Source organism: Gymnogyps californianus, chromosome 6 (assembly GCF_018139145.2).
Source record: "Gymnogyps californianus isolate 813 chromosome 6, ASM1813914v2, whole genome shotgun sequence".
Lineage (NCBI taxonomy): Eukaryota > Metazoa > Chordata > Aves > Accipitriformes > Cathartidae > Gymnogyps > Gymnogyps californianus.
This window is the reverse complement of record NC_059476.1, coordinates 4,433,380-4,455,548: the sequence shown is the minus strand read 5'-3', so window position 1 is coordinate 4,455,548 and position 22,169 is coordinate 4,433,380. Positions and strand designations below refer to the sequence as shown.

General features: G+C 46.4%; 2 protein-coding genes across 2 annotated transcripts in view; both read right to left on the bottom strand.

Moving 5' to 3' along the window:
• The window catches only part of FAM53B (family with sequence similarity 53 member B), a 52,605-nt gene extending 48,383 nt beyond the window's left edge, over nt 1-4,222 (bottom strand). Inside the window, exon 1 of the mRNA XM_050898738.1 lies at nt 4,208-4,222. The gene's annotated coding sequence lies outside the window, so the exon portion shown is untranslated. The remainder of the gene's footprint in view (nt 1-4,207) is intronic.
• An 8,447-nt stretch (nt 4,223-12,669) lies between these two features.
• On the bottom strand, nt 12,670-21,776 carry EEF1AKMT2 (EEF1A lysine methyltransferase 2). Its single transcript, XM_050898742.1, has 6 exons — nt 21,766-21,776; nt 21,231-21,296; nt 20,572-20,686; nt 16,506-16,613; nt 15,388-15,604; nt 12,670-14,609 (listed from the first exon to the last, which is right to left on the bottom strand). The coding sequence occupies exons 1-6, from the start codon at nt 21,774-21,776 to the stop codon at nt 14,482-14,484; spliced, it is 645 nt and encodes a 214-aa protein (XP_050754699.1). The 3' UTR covers nt 12,670-14,481.
• Between the last annotated feature and the right edge of the window lie 393 nt (nt 21,777-22,169).

The following is a 22,169-nucleotide window of genomic DNA, read 5'->3' as shown; positions in this document are numbered from 1 at the left end:
TACCATCAGAGCTCACACCAGCTTCGCAGGGCTTCAAAAATAAGCTCTTGCCTGGGAATTTTTGTCTCTCTAAAGGCAGCCAACTCGTAAAAGTTTGGAAAAACAAAACAGCCTGAGGATCTGCTCTCCAGTTCACTGTACCAGAGCCACGTTCTGCATTGCTGGTCTAAGCAAATAGCTGGGTCGCAGGCAGCCGGCCTGCGACTGCCGACGCGTAGTGTAACCTTGGAAAAGTCCTTTTTCGTAATTATAACATGGCCATTGCTCATAGGGATACTTGAGTGCAGAACCAGAGTGCCAGGGCTCAGGTCTGCCGCTGCCCCAACTGCTTTCGAGGAATTTATGGAAGGTTTCATCCCTAAAGAGAGCGGTGGCACTCATGCCATGCCATGCCGGGATCGGCGGGGAGCCGGCTCGGGCAGGGAGGGTTCCCCAAGGGGGAGCAGCCCGTCAGGCTTAATGACCCGGCAGGCTCGCAGGCACAGATGAGTAGCATGGTGGAAAATTCCCTTCTCTTTGCCCGATTAGTTTATATTTAGCTCTCCGGGGAGCAGACGCGCTGGAGGAGCTGTTGTTTCGGTGATATTTTTGTACAGCCCCGCGGGGACTCCTGCGACGCGAACCACGGCGTGCCAGGGGAGGCTGCCAAGAAATGGCTATCACCACCAGCACATCGGACCAGGCACGTGAGACCGCCGATAGTCACAGCCCTCCGCTACTCGTCAGACCTCCTTTTTTTTTTTGTGTGTGTGTGTGTGTGTGTTCTGTTTCCCCGAGTCAGCAGGCTTGCTTCCTCTTCCTCCTCCTCCTCGTTTTGGGAGAGAAAGGAGCAAAAAAAAGTCAGCCAAGAAGAGAGCTTGCTTGAGGAGCAACCTCCCCGGCTCTTCTGCTGGCCTGGCCCCCCACGGCCACAGGAATAAAATGTGGACTTGTCTTTCTGGAGGTATTTTCAACTATTTCAACCCTAGTTTTGGTGAGGGCGGACCTGATGCAAAGGCTCTGCTTCCCCTCTCCCTCCCCTGGGACGTGGGAAGGAGACCAGACCCCTCCGGGCTGAGCTCTCTGAAGAGCTATGAGCATCTCTGGCACCTCGCCCTGCCCCAGCCTGTTGGTCCAAAGTCTGCTCTGCCACAGATTAATGTTCATTAGGACTATTTCCCAGCAAAATCATTCTACAAACCATGTGATACGGGAGGGGGAAGGGAACAGAACCAAAATCAGCCCTTTTGACCTAGGGTGTCCTCTTTTCTGCTCGAGATTTTACAGGGAAAGTACAAGTTACCTCCATCCCGATTAAGATCAAGAAAAGAAACTCGTATACAACATTACAAGAAAGAAAGAAAAAGGAAGAACAGCCTCAAAGGATGCAGCTGTCACTCGAGAAATCAGAAGTCGACCAGTAATAATAAAATGGACAAATGGGATAAACCTGGTTCCCCTCCACCCCCCTTCAGGACATGGTCCATCGTGCCTGCTCTGCACAGAAATATAGGTGTTTAGGCAAAAAGTTGTATGCCTCGTTCTACCTCTATCTTTGCCGAAAGTGAAGCAAGCCTTTGATACTAAAAAAAATTTATGACATATAATTAACCGAAGCGGATTTGGGGATTTATATTGGTGTATGTTTACCTGTTTGCATATTTATGTACATGTATTTATTTATGCAGGTATCCCTACCTGAAAATTAGCCTACATCGGTGCTGGCTCTGTCCCACGGTCTGCTCGATCTCCATATATAAAAATCTGTACCTCACTCACACAAATCAATTATCTACTGAATTGATTTGCCCCGATTTTCCATGAAAAGTTTTGCATTCGACAGCCTGATCTTCTTCCCAAAAGCCATCTGCTTTCTATAACTGACGTGGTTCCTGGACACCTTGGCCCTGTGCAGGGTTGGAAGTCGCAGAAGTTTCCCTCCCTCCTCTGGGTTTAACCTGGAAGTGAGAAAGCCCGGATCCAGGGATTCGGCTGCAAAACCACTGGCACGTGTGGCTGCGCTCGGTGGGGCATCCTTCTCTGAAGTGAAGGAAACAACTCCACAGCAGGTTGTTTTGGTTGGGTTTTTCTGGTTGGGTTTTTCCCCCCGCTTTTGAAAGCGCGGAGGCTGTGTCCTTCTCTGAGAGAAGTGCCTCCAGCATGGGGTGAACAGCCTTAATCCTGCACCCCTGAGCCCAGCTGCACCAGAGCTGGGTGTAACATAACGCATCCACCACCACAAGCATCCTCAGGCTCTGGAGGACTTTTAAAAATGAAGAAATAAATCAGAAGCTCTCTCCAAACCTACAGTGAGCCACGACAGGTAAGGACAGAGCAAACCGCTCTGAAATTCAGGTTTTTTACTATCACCCTAATTAATCTGTTTTGTGACCCACCCCAAATATTTTCTCTAGAAACATTATCTACATTGTTTTGGGGTTTCTTTCTTTTTCCAGTCCTCAGCCCAGCCCTGGTAAATATTTCTGCCTGCGTCAGAGGCAGGCCAAGGGAATCTGCGCTTTGCGATCAGAGGGAACGCAGCAGCAGCCTCCTGCGCTTGGAGATACCCGATATTGGCGAGGGGCGGGCAGAGATGCTCACAGCCCTCCGTGTTTTTACAGTATTATCGCAAGGCACTGCTACCTCTGCAATTTGCAAGTAGTTTTTAATCTGTCAAAACAGACTTTTATTATTGTTTGAGGATTCAAAAGGAAAATATGCACATCTGGTTTCAATCGCAAACTGAAGTTTGGTCTATCAGCCTATTTCGTAACAAATTATGCTTACTTTTTACTCCAGAGGATTTCCTAAGGAGGGGATGCGCTGCCAAGGTACACCAGCATCTGTGGAGACCGCACGGCACAGAGAGAGATGGCGGCACTACCCAGTGACAGGCACCGCGCTGTTGCAAACTCGCTCTCTCTGTCAAGCAAATTAAATCTTAAAATTATTGAGGATAAAACCCTTATTCATGAAATCCTCGCGTACAGCTATACGTGAAATCTTCACGTACCGTATAATTTGAACAACCTGACGTCACTGAACGGAGAAACAAGACTTACAGACTTTCTAGGACAACTCCGCTGCCAGGGCCCCTTCCACAGCAAGGAGCTGCCGTGCCTCGCCACAGCAGCGTCCAGCGCTGGAGACCCCCCGGGGGGCACAGGGTGGCTGGCAAAGCCCTGCAGCACAGGCCCGCACCCCTCCCTCGCCCCCGCGAGCCACCTCGTGAGCTCACACGTGCCAGGCGTGAAAACCGTGGCAGGGCACGGCGGGAAGCGTGTGCGACGGCCTCGGATGGGCTGGAGAGCATCTCTACAGCGATGCTGGACCACGACCACTGCTCCCCTGGGCTGCAACCCCCCTCGTCAGACCCTGAACCTGGGGAGTTTTGTACCGAGCCTGCCGGCATCCAAGTTTCAGCCCTGTTAAACAGCACGCTCGGCCGGGAGAAAGGAAAGCACGTGTTGATCCATTTGGAGGAAGAAATTACAGAGGCAAAGGCAGAGTCATCTGAGGAGGAGAGGAACGCTTGCTCCCCGCACGCCAAACTTTGGAGCGGCGACCTTGCTCCCGGCACGCCGGGCAGGCGACGTGAGCTCGTCCCGAAACGCTTTTCTCCTGCAGCAAGCGCTCAGCACCACCGCCCGCAGCCCACGCAGCCCACGGAGCCCACGCCGCCCTCCGGGCAGATGCCAGCAGACAGCCCCGCTGCACCTCGCTCCCTCCGGACGCTCGACGCGGCTCCTCCGCGGCCCAACCGCCCAGCACCGGGCTGCCCTGAGCCCCGGCACCGCTCACCCCACGGCGACCTGCGCGTCCCCGGGACCGAGAGCCGGGGGATCGCGGACCCGGCGGCACAAAGGCGGGCAGCCCCCAGCCCACTCCGCCCGGGCGGAGACGGTGAACCCCGCCGCTCCCGCGGGGCGAGGATGCGCAGCGCCCGGCGGGGGGGTGGGTGTGGGGGGGGGTGCGGGGTGGTGCCACCCTTCCGGGGGGCCACCGTTGCCCTCCGCGCCCCCCCCATCCGCTCCATGCCGCCCCGTCCCGCCGTACCCCGGGCAGGGCAGGGGAGGGCAAGGCAAGGCGCACCGCCGCCCTTTGTCCGCCGCACCCCCACCCCACCCCCCCTTCGGGGACGGCACGGCGGGACCCCCACGCACGCACACGCCGCGAGTGACAGCGCAGCGCGGCCCCGCTCCACGCACGGCCCCGCCCGGGCGCTTACCGTGGTGGCGGCGGCGCGGCCCGGCCGGGCCGGCTGTGGGCTCCGCTCCGAGCCGCGCTCCCTCTGCCGCCGCCGCCGCCGCCGCCGCCGCCGCCGTGCTGCGGGCGGGGCGGGCGGGCGGAGGGAGGGAAGGGGGAGGAAATGCGCTTGTCACTTCCTGAGCGGGGCCGGCGGAGGCAGGGCCCGGCCCGCACCTGCGGAGCCCGGCGGAGTCCCGTCCCGTATGTGTGTGTCCCGTCCCGTCCCCCCCGCTTCGCCCCCGGCGGTGCGGGAGGCAGCGGCGGGGACCCGCGCACCGGAGGGGTCGGTGCGAGGTAAGGGGGAGGGAAGAGGCCCGGTCGCCGCCCTGAACGGGCATCCCCAGGGTTAAATATCGCCCAGAAAGAGCGGCGGGGGGGGGGGGGAACCCCCCAAAAATAACCAAAAAAAGCGAGTGCCGGCAGCGATCAGGTGTGAGGTGCTGGGGAATGCGAGGCTGGGTGGCAGGCACTGCTCTCTCCCTTTTGCATTAGCGCCTGCACAAGCAATCCCGCAGCCCGGCCTGCGAGCGGCTGCAGACTCGCGTGGGGCTCCGCGGCCCCGTTCGGAGGCCGAGAGTGACTCCTGGTGGCACGGCCGGCCGGAGGAGGAGGAGGAGGAGGAGGGCTGCACTCCATCAGACGCGCATGGAAGGGTCCCCCCCCAGTAAGAAATAGCCCTGAAGTTTTAGTACATCACAGATACACACCATCCACCACTGTACCCGCTGGTGGGCTTCGGCAAAAAATCCCACTCCTTAATTTTCCTCCGTTTTTCCAGCATTCCTTTTGGGAAGAGGCATTTGACAGAACGCAAGCTCAGCAAAATACTGGCAGACTGAAGGTGGCCATGGGTCCTCGGCAGTATTCAAAGACACGTCTGCTTGGCTTCACTTGGGAGATGGCCTTTAGAAGCAATCTGCTCTAACAATAACATTTTCCATCCGTCCAAGCTGAACTGCACACAGCACGTAGGCTTCTTCCGAGAGCGAGCGTAATTAGTGAACAAGGAAACTACATGACAGCTAAAAGGAAGATTTAGAACTCATTACAAAACAGAGCCTAACCATTAATCTTGAACATATGCAAGCAGACAACACAGATGTCATCAGGAATGAATCTGGGGCTAAATTTCATCCACCCGGCTGGATGGCCGGGCACACTGCTGGGGACGGCAAGTAGGAACGAGTAAGGGCATGTGTGCACTGAACGGCAAGGGAGGCTTTCGCTGTGTAACGCAGCAGTGCTTCGGCTGTCCTGCCCCGCTGATGCATGGCCCAAGATACCAAATAAATATTGAGGAAGACTATCAGTTAGTATTTAATGTAATAAAGAAGAAAGGAGGTAAGTAAGCAGAAGTAGTGGGAGAAAATTTAACGAGGGAGCAGCTCCCGCCAATGTAGCAAGGACTGATCTCAACGAAAGTGGCTCCGCACTCAGTACATATAAAATTAGGCAGGAGGGGCCGGTATGAGTGGGCTACGAACAGGACGAAGGGCTTGATGATGTGAAGGGGCTTTTGCATCAAGCTCCTCCATCCAGTATTTGCTTTTCTTATCGCATATTGAGACTGGTAGCAATAAAACACTTGCAAACTCCTTTTCCAGAACTTCAGGAATCAAGTTTGAAAATGTTTTCTTATGGTTTCCCAGCTGAATATTTCAGTAATAAACCTTGCAGCATAATTGAATCCATTCCCGTGGCAGCCTTGTGCAGTGCAGGCTTGGTCTCGAAGAACCAAGCAGAAAGTTGCTTTCTGTCTGCTTCTGCAGCTTGGTCCAAACCCAGCATTTTCTACCTCTCATTCTCTGTGCTTTCCAACAGATGAGCTGGCTGTGGAGCGTTACCAGCGTGTGTGAAAGCCTGTTGCCGAAGCATAAACCTGTTTTCCACAGATAGTATTTTCAGTAACGTTGTTTAAATGTAAAGGCTGGCCATAGGTCCCTGCTCTGGTGACAGTGCAGAAGATCTTTGTCAGAAGGGGAAAAGATGGAAATCATTTTCAAGCTTTAAAGAACTGGGCATAGGAGTTCAGTCATCATGGACAGAAGATTCAGTCAGTTAAATTCTGAGCTGATGTAATTTGTGGTTTTGTCTTGGGTGTCAGCGCCTTTGCTACCCACTGACTAGGAGCCTTTCTTATGGAGATGGAAACTCTCTGGTAAGAAAAAAGCTAATGATCCCCATGGTCCTTCTGAAATTATACTGGGGTCCAAGTCATTAACACATTGAGATGTAACAGTGCTAAGCCCTGTGGATAGACACAATGATGTCCTTCACTTCCAGCACATAGGATTTGGCTGCAGTTACAGCCTGCTTTCTGTGTAGCCTTTCTAAGACTTCGCTGTCTACTCCAGTTGGTTGTTATTCGAGTCATACGCACCATGGTTGCTAATAATTTCAGAAGCGTCCTTTTCACAGTGACCTACCACTCTGCGCTGTTCTTCTGAGCACCTGAGCAATCCCAGTTATTTATGGTTTTATCCTTCTGCTTCTCCTGCCAGGCAAGGAACACAGGTAAGGGACTCGCCCGAGGCCAAGCAGAGAGTCAGAGCGTCCCAGTCGCAGGCTGATGTCCCAGCCACCCAGCTGTGCTGGGTACTGCGTACTCCCAAGGACATCTCGGCTCCACCAAAGGTCTCCAACAGCACAAAATGGAGACCAGTTTCGGAAGCCACACTCCAGTTGCAGGGGAAATCCTGAAATTCACAGAATCTAAATAACAGCGAGCAGAAGTGTTTTTAACAAATATTTCATACCCAGGGAACAAGCACGTCTCTGTAATACGATCAATGTGTTCTAGGTCAGAGAGTATCTGAATCAAGGAGACCTGATACCCGAAACAAGTGAAGCCTTGCCGTGCAGAGAGGGTTGTAATGAGGAGCGTAGTTCTTACTGCATTTGGCATACGATGGGATTTGCTCCAAACCTATAAATCCTTCTTTTATTTCACAGGTTATTTGCTGCACACATGCAACAGCTTTGTGTGTCGGCTCCCCGCTTCGCTTGCTGCCTCCCTCCCTGCCTTCGCAGAGGGCACGACTGCTGAGCTACGGGCTGCCCCAGACTAGGTGCAATGGAAACAGTTGATGGATAAAATAAAGAGACCATGAAATACATATGCGAACCCTCCTCTCACTTGAATGCGCTGATCCCTTTGTCAGCCATGTTTGCGTCTGAAGTGGCTTAAGATAAGCCAAGAGTTAGTTGTCCATCATTCACAAAAACCAGGGCAGCTGTGGACATGCCCAAAAGCAGCACCCTATGCTGAATAAGCAGAAATGCAGTACCGGTGGAGTTCAGGTGCCCTAGGGTAGGGCAGCAGTCAGCGAGGCTAATTACTACTGCAAATTGGGGCGAAAGAGCCTAGATCCTTCTGCTTGAAACACCAGCTTGTTTTTTAGGGGAAGCATTAGAGAAAATCTAACTGAGGAACCTTCAGCCTGCCTTTTCTTGGTTGGTGTTTCAGGCTGGATGCAGGCTTATCACACCATGGGTGCACGTCTCCAGGCTGCTAATGAGAGGTTTCAGTTCACAACCCTATCAACATTTCAAATTACTCAATAAATGCACATTGTTCCCACCTCTGCTTGACACGTGACACTGTCCATGAATACTTGGCCGCTGGAGTGACTGTGCTGAGGTTCGTTTCTGTTCCCTCACTAGTGTTTATTAGCTCTGGCTCTCCAGCACGGGCTTATGCACTTGCGATTATGCAGAATTTATATGCTACCTTGCAGCTACATCATTTGTTTGCCTGACAGCACTCCGTTTAATTTCCAGTAACCTAGAAATGGGCTCATTTCAAGCTATACTGTTACCTAACAAATGGAAATTAAGCCACAGGTTGGCTTTTCCCTTATTTGTGTCAAATAAAACATGCCAGCGTTCCTTTTCCTCCTTTGTCTTGAGGCTATAACACCCCATCCCCTTTCACTGAAAGCCCTCGGTATCCATTAATTGTTCCTCAATGTAGCTGCTACCCGCAAGGGTTAGGTCATGCTCAACGTACTTCCAGCCAAGGCATACGATAGAGCCGTCCCCTCCGTAGGTGTCCGTACCACCCACCCAGCCAAGGGGCAGGGAACGCTGCGCAACGCAGCCTTCCTCTCCTCGTACCCCAGGAAAGGCAGCGAGCAATGGGAATGCAAAGACAGATCTCCTTACGGCAATGCAAAGCCCTGGCCCGTTTATTTGCTATGTGCTCTCCGCATATTTTACAGGAGACGATTCGATATGTTAAAATGCTTAGAGGGCCTATAAAATAAAGCAGTTACTGTTGTAGCAAGTTGTGTTCTTTACCTTTCGGCATGCCAAGATTAGGAAAGCAATCCGAGTGCCAAAACGCTGAAAATGTTGCTGTATGTTGCTAAATACCATACTTAAAGATTTTGTCTGGTATGAAATAACATAAATTTTGGCAGTCTTTTACCAGGCACCCTGGAACGCAGTAGAACGGACATAGCGGAGTATATATACGCAGATTTTCCTTACAATGGCTACAGTGCTGCCAGGGCATTCCTGGAACGTGGAAATACATGGAAGCCAGCGTCAGCGATGAAGAAAAGCATGCTGTGCCTAATGTACCAGAAAAAGCTATTCAAGAACTCATCCTTACATAAAAATAACTCCGAAGAAGCTGCCAAGATCAGTGTCCGCTCAGCTTCGTAGCTTCACAGGTATCTATCTACCTTGCACACATGGCTTCAGCCTGCACACCTGGATACAAAGCCCAGTTGTTCTGAGTGAGCGGTTTCGGTTCATCACCTCATTTGCCCATTCAGGCCTTTGACCCTTCGGGCCCACAGATATCACGGCCCGCACCAGAAACCTGTGCAGAACTGAAATAATTTGGATGCAAATTATATGAGAGAACATCTCCATTTCTAGCCACGGACGTGTTCCCTCAGAAGAGAACTTTTTTCATTGCTTAAAGACAAGGATAACGCAAACGTTGTGAAGACGTCAGCCCAGCCTCAGAGAGTGCTCTGGTTCTGTACAGCAAATCCTGTACCGCAGGCACAGCTTCCATATTAGTATCCTATGGTCAATCTCTGAAACACCTTATTATTGCACTGAAGGTGTGGGGCAGTCTGCTCACAGCACTGTTTGTTGCACACCTTATTTGCTCTCCAGAGACTCACACCCAAGACCTGTGCGGTGGGACATGCACTTCTTAACTCAGGTATAACTCCTGTAAATAGCAATGGCAGGATTAAAAACCTAAACATTTGAAAGCTCCTTTTTAAAATTGTTTGGAAAAGTAAAAAGTAAAAAAAGCTGAGAGTCTCCTGTCGCTATAGGTGTCAAATACCCCAAATCCTATGATACAATCAAGGCAGCTGGCCATTCCTGGTTTTCAGAAATGGTGCTGCAACACTGGATTTGAAATCGAGAGGGTGAGCCCATAATGCAGTTATTTCAACCTGATGCTCTCGATAATGATTTCAAGAAATATTCTCCTGACAGGATAGAAAGCCTGTAATTACATGCTTCATCATCGCTGGCCCTGTCTGGAAGAGCAGCTGCCACAATTCTGTTAGTGTTTCTGATATAACCCAACAGTCCTGCAAAAAAATTGTAGCTCCCAGAAATTCTTCATTTTAGACCACAGAATTATACCGAAGTTCAAGAACAGAATATTAATTCCGTATCTTCTCAGCCTTCCAAAAAAATTAACATTTAAAAAACAGCCTACAGACAGCAATACAGTTGACTATTTCTGCTCCTTACAGACTGTTAAATGAACATACTTTCTTATAAATAACAAGTTGGTCACCAAGAGGGAAATCAAGGAGTAAGGGAACATTATCCTTCCCTCTGAATTTTCTGTGTTCTTTCAGTTGTGTCATGATTTTCATGTCTGGTATTTCTCACTTTTTAATTTATATAAACATGATTATAGAAGTATTTACTTCAAGAAAGTACTGTGATGCTGAAAGGGCAAAGGTTTTTTGTCTTGAGAACCTATTTACCCTACACTCCAGCAGAGTCCCATGTGTAGAAACTCCCCTAGATCTGACATCTCAAATCAATACTTATTTCATTAATTTTACTTGGTCTCCTCTTTCAGATGTTTCATCCTGACAGTTCACTTCGCTGATACACCCCATAAAAATCCAGGGTGAAATGCTCCAAGCTCTTTCAGTAGGACAAGCCCCACAACAAATACAATGGCCTCTCCCAGTAAATGCCTCAAAAAGAGAATCCCTAAATGCAGTTTGCTGGGCAATAGCAGGTATCAGGAGTCAGGTATCGGATGTCTGAGCTGCGCCAAACACAGATGGTGGTGGAGGTGCTGCTTGTTAGGGCTTACGCACTAAAAGCCATCCTCCATCTTCCTGGAAGAAAAGGTCAGTACAGAGAGAGAGAGGCCACCGTGATCTGCGCAACCCAGCTCACAACTACCAGTTCCCAGTAGTTCATCTATCACTGGAGTTGCACACACCACCACTGAAAACACCTGACTGAGAAGAGGAGATCTAGCTTGCATACAGATCTTGAGGTTTAATTGCTTAGGGGGAAAGGGAGAGACTTCATTTCAAGGATCTGGATCCCTCTGGAGGACACTGGCTAACACCTCCCTTCCCTTTCCAGTCTTTCCAGGCATCTCATTGAGTTTGGCATCTGGCTCACGACGCCAGGTGCAAAGCCCACTGGCACTGAGAGAATTTCATCCTTCGGCATGTTGTGGATCAACAAGGGAACATAAACCCTTCCTGTTCTGCCCACGTTTTATGCAAAACTATACCCAGCGCCAGAAAGGTATGCCAGCTCTGCAGCATCATCCAACCTAAACTTGGTAATGCAGGAAAAGTCTGTGGGCTCAACTGCTGTTGAGATCCATGGAAGATGTTAGCTTTACTACCCACAAACCTCATATTTGACAGTGAAATCACATACACAGTCTTTGGATAGCAAAACAATAGAAGTAGAACGTATTTCAAATGCTGCATTTATTCTCCTGTAGTCTGGCATTGCAGCTGAAACCAAGAGTCACACAACTGTGTAGTCATGAAGATACCAGCCTTCATGGACTATCAGAAAGCACTCCCCAAACTACAAGCAAAGACTGACTCCTCCTAACTCTCTGCTTATTCCTCTGCCTCTTTTTTTGAAGAGGTTTTTCACTGAAAAGCGTCAATATTTAGAGATCATACCTTCATGAAGAACCATCTAGCAAGACAAACTGCCCCAAATCAAGGACATTCTTTGACATGGCATTTCCAAATCCTACTAGTCAGAAAAAAGCCATTTCTTAAGCCAGTACTAGAGCTGCTACTTCAAGTCCATTATTCATAAAATACCAGGTTTCCAACAGAGCAGATTTTAAATAGTAAGCCTTTGGTTATTATTGCCTTAAAATAAAACTCCTAAAACATGTTTTACAAGCATTTTTCTACTCTCCAGTGATACTTGAAAGTGCTTGGGCCTGTGAAAGAATCTGCAAACTACAGATCAGATGCAGAAATCCTTACTTTCAAGCAATAGCTTGTGTGCTTGTTTGAGACTAAAGAGGGGCCACTACAAATTTAGGAATCAAAACCTTTCCACTTGTGAGGGCCATTGCATTTTTCCACTCCCCACCCTTCCTCCCTGTAAAGACACCTATCTGCAGGCTCTTTCTTTTCACCTTTCTTGAGCACGTTACTAGAAAACTTTTATATAGACCTGAGAAGCAGATAGGCACGTGAATTGTGCCCCAGAACAACACGGAGACGTGAAGATGACTGCCTATGGACAAAGGCCAGACTCTTGTCCATGGGAAAAACACATTCCTGTCCCAAACTCCTTCAGACAACCAGCACTGAAGCCTCCTAACAATAGGCCCATGACATCTTTTGGCAGCAGGATGACATTTTAGTGGTGACGTTAGTTTGTGCACCTCCACCTTATGACTGGATCTCGTAATGCCAAAGGTAAAGCAGAGGAACCACATGCTGTCTCTGAAGGCTTGCTGCCTATGGACCTATATGTAGCCAAGATAGCGAAATGCTTGAAGTGGAAGCCCTCTGATAATCCATGACCTTGGGCAAATAATGAGGTAGGCTGGAAGAGGAGACCGGTTCTCAGCCTTTCCCCACCACTAAGAAGGCTCCCCAGTAGAAAATTTATCCATATGGGAGAAAATAATTACAAAAAGAAATACAATAGTTGTCCAGAACATTTGAAAAACAGCAACATGATAGCAAGAGAAAATAGTGAATTACTATCATTGCTTCCAAATGCCTTGCTAAAAGTACTAATTGAAAGTGGTTGATCATACAACTTGCATGACACACTTACATGACTTCTGATGCTAACATTTCTGTGTAGCCATTTTAGGAAGCTTATTTTTAGCTTTACAAATGATATAAAAATATTACCTAGAGAACAAAATCTAATAATAATCAATCCTATGAAAAGGAGAAAACAATACTTGCCCTGAACCTTACGTATCTTATGGAGTGTGAATCTATAGTTAAACTCCTCCTAATTGATTAAAAGAAAATCCATGACAGCCACGAATTTATTTTCATTCCATGATTAAATACATATCATGCCTTCATTAGCAAAAGATACAGATGGGAATAAAACAGATGCCCTAAACACATCCTGCCAGAGTATTTGCCAATTAAAATTTGCTTGTATTAACTCTACCAGATGCCAAATTGGCTACAAAAATGTCATAGTCTTTTTATGGAGGTTGTTACCAGTAGTGTACTTTGAATCCTTTGTACTACTCGATCAAAAAAGTCCTGCGTCTGAATTACCACTTACATTTCATAGCATTCCTGTTGGCTGCTGGAAGCCCGCTGGGCAGATGCAGTACATCGTACTACAATAGTTACCCAAATGATAACAAGACCGTGCTTTTGGCACTCGACTTAGGAACCCAAGCCTGACCAAATATGCAAAGAGCTATTCACTGGGACTAAACTTTCTCACCACTGCTGACAGACCATTCTTCCAATGGAACCAGTATATCCCATTTTGCAAAAAGATGTAGAATTTAGGATTCCTACCTTGAACACATCACCAGATGGATCACAGAGGGAGGACTCACCACTGTGCAAATAAAGCCTTATTTCCTACCCTGGGAAAGGACTAGAAGTATTTCTTGACCCTTACAGATCTCCTGAACCCTGGGAACTAGGAGGAGCCTGGAAACTAGGAGAAGCAATTCTCTGATAAGCAAACATGACCTTGCCTGTGAAACAAAACCTGATTGCCTAATAGGGCCTCCTTGATGTTTGAAAGAACAAGTTCATTGTCACCTGCAAATGTGTTTGTCAAGGCATAAAGAAATCTCATTTTCCTACCTTTCAAGCTATAGTAGTATTCTGAAAATACAAAACAACAGAAGAAATAAAGGCAAAGAAATTAAGCAAAGGGATCACGCACAGAAGTTTAAAAAAAATTTTAAAAAAAGGAAAAAGGAATGGATAGCTATGCTTTGAATTCTTTTGGATTTATGCAGCTAAAATCTGTCCTGAGAAATTCACTGGAAAACATACGGTCATTGTTGGCTCTTAAGACATTACTATATAGCAAATTAATCATGAAGGAGGTATATGTCACATGCTAGTGAGACTGTAACATCACACCTTTATATATTTATGAGAGCAGTGAAAATAACTGATGAAGCATGTACGCATTCAGGTCAGTGAGATTCTTAAAAACACTCCCTCTGTGGGAAAAGAGATGAGCTATTTCAGTGGAGACAGAACTGTGCTGAGTCTGAGAACCTCCGAAAATCTGAATTTAAAGCACTAACTGGTCCTTTTTCGCAAGTGCTATGGCTTTTATACTCATTTCTCTCCTTAACAGCTACATTCACGTTCACCTAAGAAACAAAATAAAAGATCCAGCACTTGCATTGCAAAAGCTTGTTCCCTATCACACCGCACAACAGAGAAATGAGATTTTTGCTTTGCAGAACACCTTTACCTCTATTGGTCACTGATTACCAAAACAGAAATTAAATACCAGATAATCTTTATGTTCCAAACACAATATCATTCAGTTATATTGGTGTCCGTATTTAGAATGCCTTATTTCTCTCTCACTCACAAACTTGCAGCTTCCCTAAAACAACTGAGGTTGTAGCAAGGACAAAATTTATGGGCAAGTTATGCAAAGCTGAAATGTTTCTGGGGCAATGTTTTATAGTTCCTTAGAGTTCCATACATAGCATTTTACTGTGTACTCAAAGAGCATTTATTTACACACGTGTCTGAGGTTTTCTGTCAGGTTTAAAGTTCAGACTTTTCTCAACTAATCTAATTTGTCCAAGCTGGATGGCCTCACTTTTTTCCTTTGGAAAACCAATGCTGTTACACTGTTTCCAATTCTTCCTCCAAAGCAAAACTTGGGTGTTGGCAGCTCCTCCAGAATTTCAAATCCTGCCAGACAGAAATTAAAATGCTTTTATTAGAAGGAAGTAATTTTATTCTCCTCTTGGATAACCCTTTGCAAACCATTCTTTAATTGTCTGGAAAACTTGCAAGTCAGTTACTCTGTAAGTTTATAGGCCTGTATTGTTACACTGCACCGCTGCTTTATACAGCTGAACCCCTTCCATGCGTAATAAAAATCTTAGCTGGCTGACTCACACAAATTAATGGCAGAAAAGATGATAACTTGCCAATAATTTTAGTTCCCCAGAAGGGACGGTTGTTTTAGATCCACACTGAGTTTCAAGCCTCAGGCATGAGATTCAGGAGCTAACTGGCATGTAAAAAAACCCCTTCTGGGTAGATCAGAAAGGTCGCCGAGGAGGTGACGTAAAAGGTCACAGTCACAGACTTGCCCCCTAAACATGGGGTAACAATGTTACTCCGATTTCAAAGCAATCGGATGGGTGAATTGGATCTGGTAATAAAGGACCATGAGAGAAAAAGTATCACCCGGGTATACACTTTCCCAGTGTAACTAGACTGAAATCCTCATCCTCCAAAGCGTAACAAAACCTGTCCTCCCTTGGCACGTTGGCCCTGGCAAACGCAGAAGCTGTAATTCCCTGAGGAAAACAGAGGGAAGATAGGCTGAAGCATTTACTAGTCGCTTTACCTTGTCTAATCCTGATCTCAGAAAGCCAATATGCTAACACAGACATTAAAATTCACCCATCGCATCCCTGAACAACCATAATTTGGCCTATGGTTCTGTTCAACTGCTTACCTTCTCTGAACTCATTCAACAGCTCCTCCTTGGTCCAGTTGCAAGACGTTATGAGGAAAAAGCCCTCTGGTTTCAATACACTGCAGAGAGATCTCACGTACTGCTTCCTCTTTCTCACTGCGTTATCGGGATTAAGGCTTATGGCATCAAAAGTCCCCTTGTCAATACAAATCTCAAATCCTGACAGTTCAGCTGATGGAGCCAGGAAGTCTTCTACCTAAACCAGAAGTCTACAACTGTGAAAACAATCTTCGACTCAGGAGCTCTTGAATCTTTAAAGCAAACCAGTACTTTAAAATAAAAAGCCTCAAACCTGACAATAGGTGTGCTTAGGAAAGGGTAACTCACAGGCTTTTCACACTTACTATGCCATGTCAGCTTCTTTCTTCTCTACGTATTATGTTATGATCTATTTGCTGTAAAGCTTGTGTATATACCCATCCATCTAAAGCTCAAACTAACATACCTGAAGTTCATTCTTTGAATCATTATTTGTACTTTGATCCCTGGTTTCCTAGGTGCTGCGTGCTAGGCACTGTACAAATACAGAAGAATAGACAGTGCCTGCCACAAAGAGATTACAACTGACATACAAGGACAGAGGCATCATACAGGTACAGAGCTGGAGGATAAAACAGCACAGCAGAGAGCGAGCTCCGAATGAAAGGCAGTGACAGAATCACAGGATGGCTGAGGTTGGAAGGGACCTCTGGAGGTCATCTGGTCCTACCCCCTGCTCCAGCAGGGCCTCTCAAACTTCCTGCTGCACAGCTACTGGTAGGGGTTCTATCACGTAAGGATTTCATCCTCTGTCTCAAATCTGAAATTCAGAATGTAGCAGCGAAAATACAGAACTTGCCAAACGGCAAACTACTATTCTGCTCCCTGCTAGCAGCAGGGAAATCTTGTTAGCCCTAATGACTGTTACAAACAGAAAAAAAATAAGACCAAAAATCTTCTTGTAAATACAGATTTATTTGGTTGGAGTTCTCTCACAAATGAATGTCAAAAGACATCATTAATATAGTACACTGAGTACATCTGAGTATCAATTAGATCATTTAATCTTGGGTTCAATTGCTTTCTATTTCCTCAATAAACTTTCTCTCAAAACTTACCTTTAATTTAATGTTAGACATCCCTTCTTTCTCTCTTACTTTTTCTGAAAGTTGTATTGCAGGAGGAGAGTAATCAATCCCAGTGAGATTCACGTAGCCAGACTTTGCCTAGACAGAAGCAGAGAATCTTAATCAGTGTGCTAGCAATTTTTTTATCCAACAAGTGTATTCCCCATCTATAATCCGTCTCATCTCTCTTCCTCTTAATGACAGAAAAAAACCCCCTTTTACTCATTTTTATTCCTGTTACCATTACAAGAGCTAAATAGCTGGGGGAATGAGCTGAAATAACTCCATTCTGCCTAATACCTCATCAAAAGAACTGTTGACTGAAAGCTGGTTTATGTCAGCAAGTGGAAAACCGAGCAGAACTGTGAAAAGTAACACCCTGGAGGGGAACAGGCTCTCTTATCTGCACCAAAAGTAACCTAGAAACCAGGAATTTTCAGTGAGAACATGTGCCAATGCCAGATGCTTCAAAATAAGAAGAAAACCTCTCTGACACTTACATAACATTTGAGATTGAGCAATTATTTGGTTTATAACCCAAATTGTAAGAGCCAAAATATGCAATACATTTTATTAGGACAGAAATCCACTGCAAAACCTTACATTTTTCTAATTATTCATGCTAATGTCTATTTGAATGCAATTCTTTGCATGCTACAAGGTCTTTGTATCAGCAGTTTTCAGGCAGGTTATGCACCACATAAAAAAAGCACACAGAGACTTTCTGTTAATCTAACTTTGGAGTAGATAACGATAACCCGGTTCAGCGAACTCAGGCAGCGAGATCCTAGCAACCCTTTTGCAAAGCAGGTAGGCACCTTGCATCAGCTGGAGCTGGGCATGTGGGAGGGGGGGGTCAGTGACACATTTTCACTCTGAGGTAGAAGCTGAAGCGACCAGATCTGGGTGTCACGTGTGTCAGTTGGTCTGGCTAGATCCAAACCTAACAGGAAGAGATATGATCTTATGGCCAGCTGCAGGCAGTAACAGCAGAGCGAGCGAGGAGGCTTGGGTTTGTTTTGGTTTTGAACAATACACGGACTTTAACTAGCATTAAGCAATCAGCTGCGTATCTACTTGTTCCAAAGGCTGACACCTCGACAGCGAGGAAAACTACCACGAGAACTTTTTAAAACGGCCCTTCCTCCTTCCAGCAGCCCTTCTGCCCGCGTGAGCTCAGTACTAGCCAGCTGTTCTTAATCGAGGACTAACTTCAGCTAAACACAAAGCCCATGTTGTTTGCATTTGATGAAGAACAGCGTATTGCTCAGGCTTCTGCCCACGTTCCTCCCCAGAGCAAACCAAGCTTCCTGAGATGCCTCTGCTGAAGACTTGGGGGTGGAAGAGTAGTTCCCACAACAGCTCCTCTGTTTGGAAAGGAAGAGCTTGAGTCACTTCAGGGAGTTCCCATTCACTCCTATAGTCTCCGGGGCAGAGAAGGAAAGTTTAAGGATAAACAACATTAAATGCTGCTAAACCCGTACGGCCTGACTACGTATGGACAGGAAGGGATCATTTACTCAAGTACCAAACATGACCGCGCTGCATCCTGCAACTGGACTCCTGTCCTGAAAGTGGTATTTATAAGCACTCTTCTGCTGCTTCTTGAAAAAGCAGATTAAATAGCAGAAGGTAGTTTGCAATGTTATCAGCACTACCCCATGTTGGGCCCCTGGTGCTGCCAGGAAGACACCCTCACTTGGGTGGTGAATACCCTTCACTTCAGAGAAGTTTTTCAATACTGTTGGCTCCCACAATACTCAGGAAAAAAAAAAAAAAGAGAGGTCAGAGCTCTATGTGGCAGCAACATTTCCTTAGAAGAGCTGGAATTTTTGGAAGGCAAAAGAATTAGGTCATCAATGCAGCCTACCAGATTCCTGAAGTTAACAGGGGTAGGACCACAGTCTACCGCACATATGAAAACAGCAAGGGTCCCACTTAAGTATCTGAGATTCTCAAAGCAAGCAGAAAGAAGAGAGGAAGCCTCCAGCGGCATTTCTCTTGGAGCTTACGGATGGGCAGATCCCTGCAGTGTGCGTGTAGAAGACATTTCGCAGTGTGCTGGATGTTTTGCCTTCTAGTTGGGTAGGGGGGCCAGTTTACATAGGATACAGCAGTCTGTCTTGTTTTCACTTTATTTATTACCTGCTTTTCAGATGGCTATTTTGCCTCCTTTTTTGTGCAATATTCCCTGCTGGAACGGACAATGTCTCACCTAGACCTAGCTGCATTTAAGAGACTCCCATTTACTATTCCTTACTGTTAATGGTACGCCAGGGCCCAGTATTCCCCAACAAACTGTACTCTGTGGCACCTCTTGCTGTTCTGATGACGGTCCGATATGTACCCTCAAGCAGCTACCTTTCAGAGAGGTGCTTCTAATGACCTGTATGCCTGAAGTTTGACTGCCTTTTTCAGTATTGCCATTTCTATCACGTTATCGAGTCCAACGCCAATGGCAGAACTGTCCTACGGTAGCTGATGTGCTTTCCAAAAGCATCCTAACTTGATTTTCAAAGCCTAGCAGCTGACACAAAAAAAAATTTCTTTTACATCAGCTAAGCAAGTGAGATCCTGAATTATTTAGCAACAATAAACAATGTAATTTTTGAAGTCGCTTTTCAAACGGGAACTGGACTGAAACTTTCCTATTAAAGCAACCACAGTACTTTGAGGTGCTTAATGTAAGGGGGGAGGGTGCTTTTAAGAGAGTTTAATAGTTTTTAAAAGCTAACAGGCTGTCATTTTCCCATTACAGAATGAAAATCAATTTCAGATTTGTAAGTGGGGCCAGTATAAAATTGAAGTCTTATAAATAAGATTTTTCTGCTGGATGTTTCAACAATGATAGAGCTAGCTAGCACTGCATTTAACAATCATTATTATCAGGCTGATTTCTCTTACTGAGATGAGCAATTTCTACTTTTGATGATACAACTTCTCCTGTGCTGCAGTGTAGCAGCCAGTCCCCATAAAGGCTTTAAACTCTTCTAAAATCAAAGTCCATGTTAAAAAAAATTCCATTACAAACCTGACTTTGACTTCCAGCCCTTTCAATTTCTACAATAACTAATGAAGCCAATGGAGAACGTAGAACGATAGAAACTGCGACAGTATGACAGCTCCTTTCTTTATCAACTCTCCTGTAGTATTATACCAAAGTATTCAATCAAAAATAGCAAAGAATACTAGAACTCCTGAACATCTTGTACCACTGTATAATAACAACATTGTAACACTTCAGACCATATCTGGTAAGGGGTTTCCACCCTGACAGAAACAGACACTTCTTGGAAAGAAGTGTTAACAACTTTTTAAGTTACATAAAAACCTTGGGTTTAACCACTTTTTACATTGATAATGAGTGTTATTATCAGAACTGAGTGCAGAGAAAGGGTCTGGTTTTGCACATGAGAGTACTTCGTGTATTAGTCAACTTAATTTCCTTATCTGGGGGTGTTTTACACAACAATGGGAAGAAATGCATTTTTAAATGTAGGAGACAGAAAGGTGAAGTTAAAATAAGGGGTACTCAGGCTGATTGATTTAAAGAAATACTGTAAATTTTCAAATCTGAAGTATTGACGCTCTGGGCAGCACCAAGAAACGAGAAGTTTGAACACGTCTAGCAAAAAAAGGAGGTATTTTCATTTGGTAGAACAACATACATGTTCTGTTCCTAGGTCTGCACTCCCTAATGGCACTGCTGCTTCAAGGAGTTACATACCTAAGGCCCACAGGCTGTCTGGCAGCCACTTGCAATTATGCCTTGTCTTTGTGACAGGATGTTCTTTAAGGCGTATCAACAGCTCTAAGTTAACTTCACTTATACTCTTAAACCAAATGAAAATATAAAACCTGATGCACAGTAACCAGTGTCCTCTTGATGGGAAAAAAAAACACAATATAAGTTTTAATTTAGGTTGCTCGCTTTTTGGCTTTCATGTAAGTTACAGCTTGCCATGATTACTACTGTCACTTGCGAGAACTGTATTTAAACTACTCTGTTTGGAGCACTGATCCTGTTTCAAAAGCACAAACTTTGCAATATACCAACCAATTCTATCAGTAAAACACCGTTTCCAGTTCCAATGTCAAGCACAGAGCTGTCAAGGGGGACCTTTTGCTTTTCCAGCCACCTGATTATGCGAACCATGCTTTCTTCTCCAAACCTATGAAAGACAAGGGCTCAGGTAATTAAGACAGCAAAAATGTACAGAAGGTACAGCAAATTTAGTTCATCGCTCCCTCTCTCCAGCTTTTGCAAAGTGTCTCTTACTGAAGCACTCAGGTAACAACTGCCATAGCTCATATTCCATGTTTGCTTTGTTTAAATTAAAATTAATCACATGGCCTTAAAATTCACCGAAACACCAACTCCAGGAGGTGAAGCCCTCCATATATAAAAAAAGGCAGCAGCACCAGCAACTTGCGTAGTTAATCCTGAACTCAGGGATAAAAAGCACATTTGTTAGTAACATACACCACAACTACCAGCTCACTTTCTGTGCAATGACAGTTGTCCAAGCGCAACTTAGAAATCTGCATTGCAAAATTGGGCAGGAGAGGAACTGGTGGCTTCAAGATTAAAATTCCCCTTCATTTTGCCAACACCCAGAACTATTCAGTAACCCACTGAATTGCTGGCTGCGTTTTTGCAATGTCCGTTTTTATAAGGAAATAACAGAAACACTCTGGTGGAGTTATTTTATTTACCATATTTCCCCAGCATCTCCGATGTCTCGAAAAGTTTGCAGTTCTCTTTCATACGCAGCATCCCAGCTAGAGTCGGGGGGGGAAAGGACAGGATATTGCAATTAATATTGGAAAAGATTTAGATTTAAGAGCGAGGTGAGGAAAGGGCGAGAAGGCTGTATCTATGTAGCAGTGCCACTTCACGTCCACGGTATCATCGAGATAGATAAATTGCTCGGGAACACGTTGTCCGCCAGGCACCGAGCTGGAGATGCCCAGAGAGGGAAGGCTGAGGGTTACCAGACGGGAGTATCTGGGGCACAGCACGGGCCTCCCGCTCCCCGGGCAGCACCACCGGGGAGCTGCCGGGAGGAACCCCGCCTAGGCCGCCGCCGCTGCCGCCCCCCGCCCTCCCGCGGCAGCGGTGCCGCCACTCACTGCTCTCTGGTGCCCAGCACCGAGGGGCTGAAGGGCTCCTCCCCGCGCCCCGGCCCCGCCGGGCGCCCGGGCCGCTCCCCCGCCACCGCCATGCCCGGCCCCCGCGGCCCGGAAGTACCTCGGCACCATAGAGCGCAGCTGCGAGAGGGCCCGCGGCCGCCGCTCTGGCGCTTGGAGGACTCTTGCTCGCTGCTCGGCGGGGGCCGGGCCCGAGGGCGGGGGGGGGGTCAAGTCCCTCAAAAAAAAAAAAAAAAAAAAAAATCGAAGCGTTCTATAGTTCTGTTCCTAAGGAACGGTAACGCTCCAAATGACCAGATTTTCACCATTGCAGCCCATATGGATCACTTAAAATCACTGCAATCTTTAAAAAAAGGATTTATGCTCTTCGTTATTTATGAATTTCAAAGTTCACAAACGCGTTTGCTTTCATAAGGCTTTTTGCAAGATATATTAGTACTACATTCGGTAATTTATTTTCAAACCAGTAATAATTCTGGCATTCGAAGCAGGCAACGGGGGTGT